General features: G+C 44.7%; 1 protein-coding gene across 2 annotated transcripts in view; it reads right to left on the bottom strand.

Annotated features, from left to right (window-relative positions):
• The window catches only part of NUP160 (nucleoporin 160), a 71,791-nt gene that overhangs the window by 25,144 nt on the left and 29,459 nt on the right, over positions 1-17,188 (bottom strand). For both annotated transcript variants that reach the window (XM_049779568.1, XM_049779567.1), the window contains exons 19-25: positions 15,546-15,616; positions 14,557-14,716; positions 13,289-13,358; positions 12,293-12,391; positions 10,327-10,446; positions 1,536-1,631; positions 1,345-1,439 (exon numbers count right to left, since the gene is read on the bottom strand). In XM_049779568.1, the coding sequence (XP_049635525.1) occupies positions 1,345-1,439; positions 1,536-1,631; positions 10,327-10,446; positions 12,293-12,391; positions 13,289-13,358; positions 14,557-14,716; positions 15,546-15,616 (711 nt within the window). The remainder of the gene's footprint in view (positions 1-1,344; positions 1,440-1,535; positions 1,632-10,326; positions 10,447-12,292; positions 12,392-13,288; positions 13,359-14,556; positions 14,717-15,545; positions 15,617-17,188) is intronic.

Genomic DNA, 17,188 nt, shown 5'->3' on the forward strand with positions numbered 1-17,188 from the left:
TAACATATGCAAGGGCTATGAGACGTCTTAAAGCTAGGAGACATGTGGAGTGCAGGGCTAGCAAGCCCAGGGTTTGTATCCTGTACACATGGCTTCTAGTTGCAACTCTGGTGGAGTCTGGCAACAATGGGCATAGCCTCAAAACAGAACAAAACAAAATAGAAATATATGTACATCCTTGAAAAATAATAAATGGCTTAGAGAAAAATGAATGGTCATGCGGGCCAGAGTAAGAGGACAGACAGCACAGCTGACCTGAGTTCTATCCCTCAGAATGTATAGAGTCCCCTGAGCCCACCAGGAATAATTTTTGAGTAAAGAGCCAGGAGTAACTCCTGAGCACCTCTGGACATTACCCCCACCTCGCCCAAAAACAAAACCCCCCAAAACTAGATCGTGAGTTCAAATCTCTGGTGTTCCTCATGTGTCAAGTGTGATCTTAGCAGCGATATTTTTCATGAACTCAAGTAATCTGCAGCCATATAACAGAAGGATCACAAAAGGGTGGAGCACCTCTAGAAGTAGCACGACAACTAAAGAAGTGTTGAGTGCAGTGGCCAGGAAGTGCTGTGGGCCCACAGCAGCTTTAATGAGCCCCACAACCAGAATGCGGTGCTCCAACTTAGGGCATGAGATTGAGCACTGTGGCTGACTGCCAGCCTGTGGGGAGTATCACTGCCAGGAGAGTGTGTGATTGCCAGTCATCAAAACCACTATGTCAAGAACAAGGAGGTGTCAGAGTAGAGTACAGAGTACAGCAAGTAGAGTGCTTGCCTGGGTATTTTGATATTCCTTATGACTGATCCCCAAGCACCACCAGGGGTGATTCCTTAGTGCAGAGTCAAGAGTAACAATTCCTGAGCACTGCTGGGTGTGGGCAAAACCATAAAGTGTAAAAGGCACCAACCACCTGGCATCACAATCTTTCTTTCCAGAGAGATAGTAGAGGGGTTAAAGCACTTGTTTTACTGCCACCAAACTTGGCTTGAATCCCCGAGCACCACCAGGAGTCTTTTCTGAACACATAAAGAGAAATAGCCCCAGACACCTTGGGAATGGCCATTAGCCCAAAACAAAACCACCACCTCCCCCTAAAAAAAAAAAATAAAAATAAAAAATAAAAATCTAGAACCAAAAACCTGTAGAGACCTGGGCTTGGGAGATACCATAGCTCAGTGAGCTAGAATACATGCTTTGCGACAGGAGGCTCAATGTAATCCCTGCACAGCTGGGTCCTCTGAGCAGAACCAGGAACAGCTCCTGAGCATCGCAGGTCTGACCAACAAACCAACCCCAATCCATACCCAACAGTGGCAAAAACCCAACATGAGAGCTGATTCTTACCTGCTAGAATCAGGAATTTGGGTTAAGGCTTCATACGCTTGGCTATTGTGACCCAGATCCAGATGATGTTTGAAAATGCAGGTCCGTAAAGTAGCCTAAATACAGGAGCAAGAAAGGACAACAGACGTTAGGTTAGACCGCCACCCCTGACAAACTTCCAGAGACACAACGAAACCAAAGCGCACTCTCACCTGACTTTTCCAGTCATCACCTGCTTCAGTTATTGCGAACGTTGCCAGCTGAATAACTAGCTCGGGCAAACCAACAACGTCGAGTAGGCGTAAGACCTACAAGCAAAACATGAGAAATTCTCATCAAAGCCAACACTCCTGGGCACTGCAAACCGATTGATGACTTTAAATCAATGAGAAAATGAACTCAGTAAGGGGCATCGGGAAATAGGTAAGGAGTAAAGGCCACCTTGCAGGTGTGAGGCTAGGGTGCAATTCTTGGACCAGGAACTGCCCACAAGGCCACTCACAACGTCTACTCTGCTGGTATGATAGCCTGAACTCAGTGGGTGCCTCTAGCAGCACCCCACAATTAAGTTTTGATCCCGGGGAGCACCAGAATATCAAAGGCCAGCAGGTAAGATTAAATAAAAATAAAATCTAATATGGGCAGGATCATCTGCTAACTGCTTATGCTTTTTCTTTATGCTCTGCTTGTTTTTAGGCTCAAACACTCTGCTGGTCTTCTGGGGTCCCAGCCTTGTCCTCAGAGTGGCATAGAAGGTGCTCAGCAGCTATTTGTTGAAAGAGAAATGGATGCAGGGGCCAGAGAGAGACCACTAGGCTGAGTGTATGCTTTGTAGAGAGGAGACCTGGTGTCTACCCTGAGCACCAAGGGGTGAGGCTCCAAACTAAAAATACATAGTTATTTGGGCAGCTAAACTTCCTCCTTTTTAAAAAAATCTGAATGCTATTTTTTTTCTCTGAGGGGTGGGGATCTCTTCCAAGCATAAGGACCCTGATCCCCCTCCTAAGTCCATAATAAGAAACTCTAGATTTGGGTCCAGAGATAGCATGGAGGTAGGGCATTTTCCTTGCATGTAAAAGGACGGTGGTTCATATCCTGGCTTCCCATATGGTCCCCCAAGCCTGCCAGGAGTGATTTCTGAGCATAGAGCCAGGAGTAAACCTGCCGGGTGTGACCCAAAAACAACAACAAAAAAGAAACTCTAGACTAGGTTTGTAGCAGTGGTGCAAGTGGTAAGGCGTCTGCCTTGCCCACTATAGCCTAGGACAGACTGCGGTTCAATCCCTTGGCATCCCATATAGTCCCCCAAGCCAGGAGTGATTTCTGAGTGCATAGCCAGGAGTAAACCCTCTGCGTCACTGGGTGTAGCCCAAATATAAAAAAAAAAAAATCAAACAACTCTAGACTAAGACGAGCCTAAACCCTAGTAAAGTATACTTTTGCACTCTTACCTAAAAGCAGAGAGTTAACTAAGAAATACAACAAAGTTGGTGCCTTCCGGGAATAAGGTACAATGGTTTGAATGAGCTTGGAATGTTCTATCTGAAAAGGTTCCCTTGACAACCAAAGTTTGAATCAGAGTAACCCCTGACAACCAGGGTTTGACTCAGAGCATCCTTAATAGCTAGGGTTTGAATCACAGTATCCCTAGACAATCCAAGTTAAGCCAGAAGAATCAGTGATTAAGCAAGCCATCTATACAATGAAATAACTGTACTGTTATTTTGCTTGTGATTTCTATATAAAATTCTTGAAGTTTGACTTGGGGTCCTTGCCTAGACTCCCTTAGTTAGATGAGGCTCAGACCTTGGTTAACTAAATAAACTCCCTTTTGCATTAGCGTTATTGGAGGTGGTCTTTGACTTTCAGCGCACACATGGGTGTCAACTAGAAACCTAAACAAGCAATATTCAGGGGCTCAGAATAGATTTCCAGCAATTCACCACCAACTGGGGGTTAGGCAGTAACAGTACAGCAGGTAGGGCATTTGCCTTGCATGTGGCCAATCCAGATTCAATCCCTGGCATCCCATGTTTTCCTGAGCCAGCCAGGAGTGATTCTTGGGTGCAGTAGTGACCCCTGGGCACTTGTTGAAAGTTTGGTTCTCTTATTTTCCATGGGTTAACTTTGGTCTATACCTTTATCTGGGGTTTATTTATATTAAGCTATACCACTCCTTCACACCACCATATACTTGGATCCCTTTTGGGAACATACCTTTTTAAAGGTTATACTTTTTAGTCAAATGATGATTTTAGGGGCAGGAGTGGTGATGTCCAGCAGGGGTAGGACATTGGCCATGCATAGTCCACAGAGGTTCAATGGCCTTGCATACAGTCCACAGAGGTTCAATCCCCCTGAACACCACCAGGGGTGATCCCTGAGTGCAGAGCCAGAAGTAGCTCTGAACAAGATAGGGTGCAAGGGCCGGAGAGATAGCACAGTGGTAGGGTGTTTGCCTTGCATGCATGTAGAAGGACAGTGGTTCGAATCCCAGCATCCCATATGGTCCCCCGAGCCTGCCAGGAGAGATTTCTGAGCAGAGAGCCAAGAGTAGCCCCTGAGCACTGCTGGGTATGACCCCCCATCCCCCCAAAAAAGACAGGATGTATCTACAAAACAGCAACAAAAAAAGAAGAAGATTTTAGAAATAACAGACCCCATGTATACTGCTACTTGGATGTTATAAAGGAAACAAAAGGCCAATTCCAGGGTAAGAATTATCATCTAGGTGCCAAGGGCTAGTAAAAAACTCTACATGTAAAAGGCTTGGCCTTGATCTCTTCTATTGACTGCATGGTTCCTTTAGCACTACTGGAACTGGCCTCACCTCACTCACCTCCCCAAATAGTGAGTGGGGAAATAGCCCCTTAGCACTGACAAGTGGGATTCAAATGCACCCTACACCCAAGAATAAATAAGACCAAAGAGATCAAAAAGGGGTTGAGAGTTGACTCAATAGGCTGACATAAATGCTTTGCATGGGTGAGGCCTGGGATCCATCACTGGAAGCATATGGTCACTTAGCACCACTAGGTCTGACCCAAAAACTAAACTTCAAACTAAACAAACAAGCAAACAAAAACTATGATTCATTTATCATCATTCCAAAATCCTGTCCAATTCCTTTATGCCACTCACTGACTGCTTTTTCGAATCAGTGTGTCTATTTATATATAAATATATATTTATATATACATATATAAATAAAAATATTTGTTTTTGTCCTCTCTCAAACTGAGGTTGAAAGCATCTAGAAGGACTCCGCCCATTTCAGCCTATTTGATTTTTTTTATCCCATTCTATTGCTTTTCCTTTCTTCAAACAAAACCACATAACTTGAACTATCTAGCTCCACCTCTCAAATAGAGGGGGAAACAAGGGAGGGTACCAGGACCAAACAGATATATGATCACTAGTAGTAAGCTAGACACAGAAGGGACCACTTACTCTAGCAGCCCAAGGGGTGATGGTGGGGGATATGGGTTGCAGGAAAGGAACGGGTGTGGAGGGAGAACAAATTTGGTGATGGGAATTCCCCTGATTCAATGTTAATATGTACCTAAAATACTACTGTGAAAGATATGTAAGCCAATATGGTCAAAAAAATTTTTTTTTTGTTTTTGAGCCATCCCTGGCTCTGCTCTGAGGTCACTCCTAAAGGTATTGAAGGAATATGTAGTATCAGAGATCAAACTTGGGTTGGCTGCATGCAAGTTACCCACTGTACATTCACTTCAGCTCCTAATATAGTTTTATGACTGAATGAATACTTGTAATTTGTGATTATCCATTAAAAGAACAAACCCCAGTTCAATCATCTACTAAAAGTCACAGGTTGTTTTATTTCATTTCCTTGTTTTGTTTTGTTGTTTTTTGGAGGCCACACCTGGTGACGCTCAGGGGTGACTCCTGGCTATGCACTCAGAAATCACTCCTGGCGCTTCCCCTGGGCCACATGCCTGAGCAAGCCAGCGAGGTGGGTCCCTTGGAGGAGCTTGAAGGTTACCCTAGGGCCCAGTGGTTCTCAAACTATGGCCCGCGGGCCACATATTGTATTTGTATCTGTTCTGTTTCTTCATTGCAAAATAAGATATATGCAGTGTGCATAAGAATTCGTTCATAAGTTGTTTTTACTATATCAGACCCTCCAATGGTCTGAGGGACAGTGAACTGGATCCCTGTTTAAAAAGTTTGAGGACCCCTGCTAGGCTTTCCCCCATTCCCCACCCGGCTCCTCAGTTAGGGTTGGGACTTTGAACTTCCAGCCTCCCAGCTCTTGAAGGTCTCTTTCCTTCCTGGGAGCCGGGAGTCTGCCAGCATGGGGTTCGGCAGGCCTCCGCCATGCCAAAGGCCTTCTTAACCAGGCCTGGGGGGGGGGGTGCGGGACTTGGGTGACCCCAGCACCCCTCTGCCACCTTGCTCCGGATCTCCAGGGCTTCCCCTGGGCCACATGCGTGGGCAAGCCAGCGAGGTGGGTCCGTTGGAGGAGCTTGAAAGTTACTCTAGGCTTAACTTGTGGGTGCTTAGAGTTGCTCGGTTGCACTAAAGAAGTCACTGGTAATTTCTTACCCGCGCACTCAAGATACATTAATAGTACTCCCTATCCTTGAATTATGTTTTTGTGTATGCAGAATGTCCATTTTGTACTCTGACCTTTCGCACATCCCTACAAAAGCTCATTTTTCTGGCTGTTCAATAGGGAATTTGGTAAGAGTCCCTCAGTTTAATTCTTATGTTTGAACCAAGTCACGGGTATTTTTGGACGTGTTCTTACGCCCATAAACCAATAACGCCACGTGACTTTATTTCTTGTTTGCATAGACACATTAAAACGGGAAAATACTATACATACAAATAAGTTCTTCTCTAATAGAGATGGGAACACACAAATCTCATACACCCTGAACATTGACATAATGACCTGGCACAGGCCTCAGAAGAATGGGCATTCTCCATTCACCCCTGATCTAGGGAAGCCATCTAAGAAACATCCAAGGTTGTCTGTAACATCACCTGGAAACAATCCTCTACCAGGGAAGACCCTACCGCTGCTGACATCGACCTACTCAAAAGAGACTTCCCTTAACATTGAAAAGACTTTTTTTTTTTTTTTTTTTGGTTTTTGGGTCACACCCGGCAGCGCTCAGGGGTTACTCCTGGCTCATAAGCTCAGAAATCGCCCCCGGCAGGCTCGGGGGACCATATGGGATGCTGGAGATTTGAACCAATGTCCTCTGCTTTCAAGGCAAACGCCTTACTGATGTGCTATCTCTCCGGCCAACACTGAGAAGACTTAACAACAACGAGCTGCTTACTGCACAGGGCTTTCTGCACTGCCCTTTAATTGTGAGGTGAAACGAGAGGATGCTCTACACCAGCCTGACTTTAATGTAGGATATGCAGATTCCAGGATCATTAATACAGAAACCTGATGCCAACAATAGAGACTGCATGCAAAATAAAACTGTATTGGCACTACAGACAATGACTTGGATTGAACAAACTAGTTTGCCTGGAGCCTAGAGTTGGTCTTATGTCAGGAATCTTCAGGGGTAGGGTCTCCTTGTATTTAGGCCAAGGCTTTTCTTTTCCATGTCCCCCATATTTTGGTGGGCCTATGCAAACAATATTTGCCACTCTAACACCGTTTTTACTGTGCTCCTTTGACTTTAAACCTTAAACTTTTGATGTTAACTTAAACTAATATGCATGTTCATGAAAATGTAAAAAAAAATACTATGCCTTCAATGTTTAAGGAGTCACATAAATTTCATGGCCTTATATTGCTTTGTGTACTGCTAAGAAAATATAATGTACTACAATCTGGGGACATGGGTTGTTTTATTTTTCTTTTTTTTTTTTTTTTTTTTTTGGTTTTTGGGCCACACCCGTTTGACGCTCAGGGGTTACTCCTGGCTATGTGCTCAGAAATCGCCCCTGGCTTGGGGGGACCATATGGGACGCCAGGGGATCGAACCGCTTGCAAGGCAGACACCTTACCTCCAGTGCCACCTACCCGGCCCCTGTTTTATTTTTCTTAACGTTCTTTGACTGTAAGTTCAAAATTTAGGCGTCAGAAAGGGGATTTCTTTTGAGAACTCTGTTTATGATTGTCCTCCCACTGTAACTTTACCTTGTCCTCTTTCTTTGCATCATTGTTCTCATAATTAAAAATAATTAAAAAAAAAAAAAAAAAAGAAATCGCTCCTGGCTTGGGGGATCATATGGGATGTCGGGGGATTGAACCACAGTTCGTCCTAGGCTAGCGCAGGCAAGGCAGACACCTTACCGCTTGTGCCACCGCTCCGGGCCCCTTATTTCATTTCTTTGTGTTTGTTTGTTTTTGTTCATTTGTTTTTGGGCCACACCCAGTGGTGCTCAGCAATTATTCCTGGCTACATGCTCAGAAATCACTCCCCTGCTCAAGGGACCATATGGGACGCCGGGGATCGAACGAGGTCCATCCTGGATTAGCCTCATGTAAGGCAAATGCCCTACCGCTGTGCTATCACTCCAGCCCTTTCATTTTTTAATTTAAAAACTTTTTTGTGGGGCCCGAGAGATAGCATGGAGGTAAAGCATTTGCCTTGCATGCAGAAGAATGGTGGTTCAAATCCCGGCATACCATATGGCCCCTCGAGCCTGCTGGGGGCGATTTCTGAGCATAGAGCCAGGAGTAGCCCCTGAACACTGCAGGGTGTGACCCAAAAACTAAAAACTTTTTTTTTTGGGGGGGGGTCACACTCAAGGATTACTCCTGGCTTTGTGCTCAGGAATCACTTCAAGGGGGCCTGGGAATTATATGAGATGATGGAGTTCAAACTCAGGTAGGCTGCATGAAAGGCAAGAATCCTACCAGCTGTGCGATATATTTCCAGCATCTGGCCTTATTATTTTTTTTCTTTGTTGGGCCATACCTGGTGGTACTTGAGTTATTCCTGGTTTAGCACTCAGGAATTACTCCTGCAAGTGCCTAAGCCATATAGGATACAAGAGATCAAACCCAAGTAAGCTGCATAAAAAGCAAGCGCCCTACCTGCTATGCTATCATTCTGGCCTCATCTTTTTAATTTCCCCTGATAATATGTCCTTTTTTTTTGGGGGGGGGGGGTGTCATACCCGGTGCCACTCAGGGATTACTCCTGGCTCTGCACTCAGAAATCACTTCTGGCAGGCTTGGGGGACATATGAGGTGCTGGGATTCAAAGCAATGTCTGTCCTGAGTTGGCTACGTACAAGGCAAACACCCTGCTGTTGTGCTATCTCTCGGCCCCAATATGTATGTCTTTCTGGATAAACTTAGAATTAAAACATAAAGTCAGAAGGCCAGAGTAATAATAACAGCAGCTAGGTAATAATACAGTAGTTGCAGACAATAAATCTAGGTGCAAGAACATTCCAGGCCAAGCTTGTATGTGCTTGGTTTAGATATGACAGTAAAAAGGTCACTTTTTATAGCTGCAAGATCAGAGAAAAAGAGGAAAAACGGTCACGAAGGAAACCCTGGAGCCAATGATAAACTAAGGCTAACTAGAGCATCACCAATTAATTCTAGGGATAGCAGCAAGATTATTATTAAGCAATAAATGTCTAATGCTGATTAGCTAATAAAATAGTATCAAGAGATTTCATTTCAGTTAAAATCATTTACTAGGGCCTGGGATATAGTTAAGTGGTAGAGATTACACCTTGATGTTTTACATGAATGACATAGGCAGATATACACAACAAAACTCAATCAAAACTGTATTATTGGGGCCGGAGAGATAGCACAGCAGTAAGGCATTAGCCTTACATGCAGGAGGATGGTCCCCCGAGCTTGCTGGGGGTGATTTCTGAGCATAGAGTTAGGAGTAACCCCTGAGCGCTGCTGGGTGTGATCTAAAAACCAAAAAAACAAAACAAAATAAAAAACTGTATTATTAAGAGGTGGCCGGGGTGGGCCATGGGGTGGGGGGAGAACTACTATTGGCTGAAGCGACAGCATGGTGGCAGGGCATTTGCCTTGCACGTGGCTGACCCAGGATGAACCCAGGTTCAATTCCTGGCATTCCGTATGGTCCCCAAGCCTGCCAGAAGCGATTTCTGAATGAGGAGCCAGGAGTAACCCCCGAGGCCAGCCAGGTGTGGCCCAAAAACCAAGCCAAACCTCAAAACTGTTAAAACTGGTATCTTGGGGCCAGAGAGATAAGAGAAGCAGTTAAGGCTTTGGCCTTGCATGCTGCCAAGACAGGTTCAATCTTGGGCATCCCTTATAGTCCATGAGTACAGCCAGGAGTGATCCCTGAGAACAGAGCCAGGAATAAACCTTGAACACTACTGGATATGGACAAAAAAACCAACCCAGAAAATATTCTGGGTTTGGGTCTGGAGAAGTACAGTGTAAGTACAGTGGGTAAAGAAAACTAGAACACCAGCTATCAGGAGGATATCTGAGAGCAAAGCCAGGAGTTGGCCCTGAACGCCAGTGGGAGTGGTCCTCCAAAACCAAAAAATGAAATGAAGTATTATCTCTGAGGTTGCGATAGTACAAAGGTCTAGATGCTTGCCTTGCAGGTGGTTAACCCAGGTTCAATCTCCGGCACAGCCAAGTGCAGCCCAAAACGCCTGTCCTATTGTGGGAGACTGAAAAATAGCTGAGTGCCAGAAATGGATCCAATTCCCTTAAAGCACAGCTATGTAAGACCCCGGCAGCCTCCATTACTGATGGGGTGGCCTAGCACACCCCTTAGCACTGCAATGCCACATCCACAAATTTTGTGTGGAGAAACCTAGTTGGCGAAGAATCACTGGCCCTTGACCTTCCTGAATACTACCAGGAGGACCTTCCCACCAATCATCAAATATATTATTCAGTTTCATTAGACAAATTAATTTTTCTCTTCATTTAAAAATCTAGAGAGATGTATTATATTTTTCTTCCCAAACAGCAAAGTAATAATAAGGTTCAGATAAACTTGTATAGAAGCGGTTCAATGGACCAAGCATGGCATCATGTACCTTATCGTAATACTGCAGTCTGGGCATAGCCACAATCTCACTGTCCTCTGACCGGATCAGCCGGTCCAGGAATTCCTCTTTGCCCACTTCAGAGGCAGCCTGACAGAAACATTCCAGAGCCTGGAGAAATGAAAGGATACCAATAAACGTCTATGCTGATTAGCTAAGAAAACAGTATCAAGACATGGGATAGTGTGTCTCTGAACTAGACACTGTGAGTTAGCGGTTCATAAACTAAGAAATGCAGAAAGAGAAAAATATTCTAGGTAGCTGACCACAGGCAAAATTTCTGCCACCCTGAAGTTCTTTAGCTCAATCTCCTGGCTCTGCACTCAGGAGAGTGCTCGGTGCTGCTTGGGAGACCATATGGGATGCCAGGATCAAACCCACATCAGCTATGTACAAGTCAAGTGCACTACCTGATGTACTACTGGTCCAGCCTACTGCTATTCTAAGTTCTATTTGATTATAGAACAAATAAACTTAGGGCAAGAGCAATTGTACAGAAGATAAGTGCTTGCTTGTAAGTAGGTGACTTGGGTTCAATCCCTGGCATCCCACAGGGTCCTGAGTCTGCCAGGAGTGACTCCTTAGTGTAGATCCAAGAATAACCTGAATTCCATCAGGTGTGACCCTGACCTAAAAACCACAAACCAAAAGAAAAGAAAGAATAATCAGGGCCCGGAGAGATAGCACAGCGGCGTTTGCCTTGCAAGCAGCCGATCCAGGGCCAAAGGTGGTTGGTTCGAATTCCGGTGTCCCATATGGTCCCCCGTGCCTGCCAGGAGCTATTTCTGAGCAGACAGCCAGGAGTAACCCCTGAGCCCTGCCAGGTGTGGCCCCCCCCCCAAAAAAAAATAAAAAGAAGGAATAATCAAACTTAAAAAAAAAATTTAAAAAATTAAAAAAAAATTAAAAATAAAAAGAATTGAACTTTGTAGCTTGGTAACTTATTCATGACTTCAATGCTATTAGTGAGAAATTAAACTTTGATAAGATAATTAAGATAGCATGAAGGTAGTGTGTTTGCCTTGCATGCAGAAGAACGGTGGTTCAAATCCTGGCATCCCATATGGTCCCCATGCCTGCTTGGAGCGATTTCTGAGCATAGAGCCAGGAGGAACCCCTAAGCACTGCCAGGTGTGACCCAAAAAACAAAATCAAAAACAAAAACAAACAAACAAAAGAAACACGTTATAAAGTAGTTATCGTATTTTCTGGCGTTTTTGCAGTTAAAATATAGGTTTAGGCCTATATTCGCTGTATCAGACAGAACGTTCATGTGCTGCAACTGTATGTACCACTGTGAGCCAATCACAACAAGCAAAGGTCCAAAGATTATACTGTACTAGACTTCCTCTCTGACTCTGGCCAATCTGAGCAGCAGAACATTGTCTAATTTGCATGCATCAAAAGCCTGCTTGGAATGGCTGAGTTAGAGAGGCAGTCTGAGCAGCCTTGCAGTGATTGGTGCAGGATCGAGTTGGAAAATTCGTTTTGTGGCAATATTCAGACAATTTTCGTTTAGCAGCATATTGAAACATTTTTCGGGATATACTCGGCGTATAAGACGACCCTCGATTTTCGGTTGACTTTTTTTTGTTTCAAAAGTCGTCTTATACACCGGAAAATATGGTAGGTATGTTGTCTCTAAACTTTTCTGTATGTATCAAAAGTCATACAATAGAATGTTTTGAGGGAGTCATATCCAGGCTATCACACATGCAAAGCCAGTAATCTACTGCTGACCTACCTCCTGGGATACAGACAGAAAGAACTTGGCTATTTCCCTTATCCCAGTCAACCTGCAAGGTACTGAAAGAAGCAGGACAGAACTCTGACCACTATGAGTCTTCCTTATATTTCATTTATTTCATGCAGAGGGCTCTAGCCTCTCAGCCCCTTCCATTTGGGCAGAAACTAAGTAGCCTCTTCTCAATCCAGGTGTCCACCCATCAAACTTTACCTTCTGTCCCTCTCCGGTGACCAGGTAACATCGTCCCAGCATAAATCGACAAGAGCCGACATTGGCTTGACACCAGGGATGGAGCAGTTGGATGTAATCCTTAAGAAAGAAAAAGAGTTTTTAGATTAGCAAGTAAATAATCCTTAAGGAGCTGCTCAATTCCAATTTCTTCAGTGGGAGAAAAGAGAATAGGACAGAAGCTGTATTTCCAAAACCATCCCCCCCACCCAACCATCTTTTTACTTACTTATATCATTTTTTTTTTTTTTTTTGGTTTTTGGGCCACACCCATTTGATGCTCAGGGGTTACTCCTGGCTATGTGCTCAGAAATCGCCCCTGGCTTGGGGGGACCATATGGGACGCCGGGGGATCGAACCGAGGTCCTTCCTTGGCTAGCGCTTGCAAGGCAGACACCTTACCTCCAGCGCCACCTACCCGGCCCCTTATATCATTTTTTTTTTGACTCCTGGGCCACAACCAGCTACACTAAGGGTTCATTCCTATACTTAGGTATCCTGAGTGCAGAACCAGAAGTAACTCCTGATCATTGCTGGGTCTGGCCTCTAAACAGAATTTCTCTGCAGTATGTGTTGGTACACTCAAATTTAAATTACTATACCCTTATTATCAACCCAGTTAGGGCGTTTGCGGCCGATCCAGGAGAGACCTGGGTTCGATCCCAGGCGTCCTGTATGGCCTCTGAGCCAGGAGTGACTTCTGAATGCAGAGCCAGGAGTAACCCCTGAGCGTCACTGGGTGTGGCCCCCCCCCAAAAAAAAGAAAGAAAATATGTCAGAAGTCCCTCCACTTTATGAGTGTTTGAGTGGGTGTCAATGGCAGCAATAACTGGAAGGTGGGCATCATGATCCCCAAATTTATCTCTCTGCCCCATTCTTTACACAAATGACTAAGCCACAAATATTAATACATTAATATTAATAAGTCGATATAAAATTTAATATCTATTATATTATATATATTTTAACAGTGCTCACCTGCAACTGGACATACTGACAGTTTCCCATCAAACATTCTAGAAAGAGAGAACCAGGGTTGTTGGGCCATCTAAGTCACTGGATAAGGAAATTAATAAACTTTTTCTGGCAAAACTGAAATATAGACATAGGGAATCAAACTATGAAAAAGCTTTCAAACAACAGCAAAGAAGATTGCTACACATAAACTCTTTCCATTGCTCTAAATCAGGGGTCTCAAACTTGCGGCCCTCGGGTCGTTTGCGGTCCTCCGTACAACATTTTGTGGCCCTGCCCTAGAGGAATCTTTTTGTTTTGTTTTGTTTTGTTTTAGTTGTTTGGGTCACACCCCCCAATGTTCAAGGCTTACTACTGACTTTGCACTCAAGGATCACCCCGACTTTGCCTCCTGCGGCCCCCAGGTAAACTGAGTTTGAGACCCCTGCTCTAGATAATACACAGGAAAGTGAAAGGAACAAAGGACCCATAAGCACTTCAGGGGATGTGTACCCAGAGTCACTTTCATTTCCAGTGGGGACATTTTGCAAGCTGCTGGGCCTAATAATGCTGGCACCTAATGAAGTACTGGTACACAGAACCTTCCGCGAATATCTGATGGACAAATAATATCCGAAAAGGGATCTAGGTGCAAGCCCTATGGGATTCATTTTCTTAAGCAAAAATAAGCAAAAATTGGAGCTGGAGCGGTGGCATAAGGGGTAAGGTATCTGCCTTGCACGAGTTAGCCTAGGACAGACTATGGTTCGATCTCCCGGTATCCCATATAGTCCCCCAGGAGCAATTTCTGAGTGCATAGCCAGAAGTAACCCGAGTGTCACCATGTGTGGCCCCAAAATAAAAAAAGGGCAAAAATTTGGGGCTGAAGCAATAGCACAGCTGTAGGCTATTTGCCTTGCATGCGGCCAAAACAGGACGAACCCAGGTACGATTCCTAACATCCCATGTGGTGCCCCCACCCACCCACCTCCAGCCTGCCAGGAGTGATTTCTAAGTGCAGAATCAGGAATAATCTCTGAGCACTGCCAGTGTGACCCAAACCCCCTCCCCCCCAAAAATTGGGTCACATCTGAGAATGATCATTACCACATTTTATTGGGGATTAAGCACCTTTCACTGATCTTCAACTCTCTGGGAGAATTAGAATTCAAAGTTTTCAGATAGAAGAAATCAGAGACAGTGATGGAACTTGTGGCTCCTATATGCAGAGCAATGCAGCCTTCTCAGCTCACCTCCCAGCCCTTGAAACTGGCTTTCAAATGAAAGGATACAACAGTTGCAATACGTAATTGGTAACTGCAGTAATGATTTCAGGCCAATTCATCCCATTTTGGTTCAGAGGCAGTTTGGCTTGGGAAAAGAGATGCGTCACAACCTGTTTTCTTGCAACTTCTTGGAAGAATAACTCCACAATCGTCTGAGGGCTAGAGACTTCAAAGGCAAAAGGACAATCACCAACCATAATAACGATCCTAATTTTCAATTAAGTCAAGTCATTTTTGCCACTGAAACAAAGACCATTATTCCAAAATCTAATCAGTAACAATGCCAGTGAAAGTGGTGAGTATCCATGGAAGTTCCTTGTAAATGTGACTCATAGGCTATAGGCATCAACAGACTGTCATTTTTTTTCCTATGGTCCAACTGCACTTAAGTTCCTTTTGGCTAAGTCTCAAGATTCAGAATCTCGGAGAGACATAAAATAAATACTTCAGATTATTTCTCAAGCAAGAAGGAATCCTTTAGAGACTTAGATAAAAAATAAAAACTACCATATTGTAGCATTTGAAAAATCATCATCTGGAGATGCGGTGCTGCTTAGGCCCAGCAGGGTTGGAAGGGCGCACATCTCGGGGCATAGCTGTCAGTGTTGGGGACAGAAATTGGGATCCTGTGTATACAGTGCATGTGCTCCCACCCTCTGAATAATTTTTTGGCTCCTTAAATTTTGTCAAATCAATCATTGCAACATCTTTCATTCTCTGAATATATATATTAAAACTGAAATCAGAAACTAATCAACCTGTTCAAAGCAAAAGTGGCAAAAGAAAACTTGGGAGTTACATTCACTACATCCCTAGTACTGCTCCAGGCTCTATACTCAGGAGAGATTCCAGAGGTTCAAGGTACCACATGCTATTTCCAGAACTGAAAAGGGGTCAGTGGCCTTAATTCCTATGCCATCGCTCTGCCTCACATAAAACCACTTCATAAACATGCACTTGATGTCATTGAAAGCTGAACACAGACCAGTCCTTACCGAGTTTATTGCCAACGGAAGTGCCAGAGTCTGTAAGTTCCAGCACTGATAAGTGTTGGAGATTCGACTCCCTGTGAGGAAAGAACAAGAGATGAGGAAATTAACTCATGAAAACCGATAGTCTAGCAAGTGATGGTGCTGATAACACTATCAATTTAGTGGACACACTGCATGTAAAAACTCCACTGATGGGGCCGGTGTGGTGGCGCTAGAGGTAAGGTGTCTGCCTTGCCAGTACTAGCCTAGGACAGACATCGGTTCGATCCCCTGGCGTCCCATATGGTCCCCCAAGCCAGGAGCGACTTCTGAGCGCATAGCAAGGAGTCACCCGAGTGTCACCGGGTGTGGCCCAAAAACCAAGGGAAAAAAAAAAACACTGATGGCACCACAAAACCTAGAAACATGTTCAGCTGTAGTTGAGCACTTAGTGATCTCTATAGGTCAGCAGAAAGTTTTGAGTGCCCCATGCATTGTTTGGGTTTTTTTTTGGGGGGTGGGGTGGGGGTTGGATCACACCCGGCAGCACTCAGGGGACCATATGGGAAGCTGGGATTTGAACCACTGTCCTCCTGCATGTAAGACAACCACCCTACCTCCATGCTATCTTTCTGGCCCTGCCCCATGCATTTAAACCCACTAACTTCGGGGCCGGAGAGATAGCATAGAGGCAAGGCGTTTTTGCCTTTCAAGCAGAAAGATGGTGGTTCAAATCCCGGCATCCCATATGGTCCCCCGAGCCTGCCAGGGGTGATTTCTGAGCATAGAGCCAGGAGTAACCCCTGAGCGTTGCTGAGTGTGACCCAAAAACCAAACCAAAACAAAACCAAAAAAAAGATAAACCCAATAACTTACCAAAGCAAACAGGAAATTTAATCTTTGGGCAGGGCCCAATACCCAGCTAGGCTCAGGAGACTGACTGAGCAGTACCTTTGAGGGATCGCTCCTGTCCAGGATGTTTTATTATTAAAAATGTGAATCACAGAACTCAATTTTCCTCTTTACACTATGACAATGTTCAGCCCTGAGCTGGGGAGGGCACTCAAAAGTCTGGAGCACATGCTATACAGGCAGGAGTCAAGGCTGAACCCTGGTACCACATGGCTCCCCAGAGCTGTGGGGGAACTGCCTGGAGCAGAGCCGAAAGGAGCCTCTGAGCACTGCTGGGCATGACCCCCAGAATAACAATAAAAGTTTTTGCAATCTTAAAAGAAAACAATTGTTTGAGATCATACCTAGCAGTGCTCAGGAGCTACTCTTGATCCCACGTTCAAGAATGGGTTTCCAAAAAAAAAAAACAAAAAAGGAATGGCTGTCCATTTTGAGGCCTGAGCATTAGCACAGCAGTAGGGTGTTTCACTTCTACGAGGCCAACCTGGGACAGACCTGGGTTTATTCCCGGCATACATATGGTTCCCTCAGCCTGCCAGAGGCAATTTCTGAGCACAGAGCCAGGAGTAACCTCTGAGCACCACCGGGTGTGGCCCAAAACCCAAAAACCAACAACAAAAAAAGAATGGGTTCCTGTACTCCCACAATGTATGTGCTCTAGCCCTCTGGGTCATTTCCCAAACCTCTGAAAGTTATGATCGAAAAGACAAATTGTGGTACAACATGACATTAAAAGCTTTTCATGACCATGGGAG

This window comes from Suncus etruscus, chromosome 9 (genome assembly GCF_024139225.1).
Source record: "Suncus etruscus isolate mSunEtr1 chromosome 9, mSunEtr1.pri.cur, whole genome shotgun sequence".
In the NCBI taxonomy this organism is placed as follows: domain Eukaryota; kingdom Metazoa; phylum Chordata; class Mammalia; order Eulipotyphla; family Soricidae; genus Suncus; species Suncus etruscus.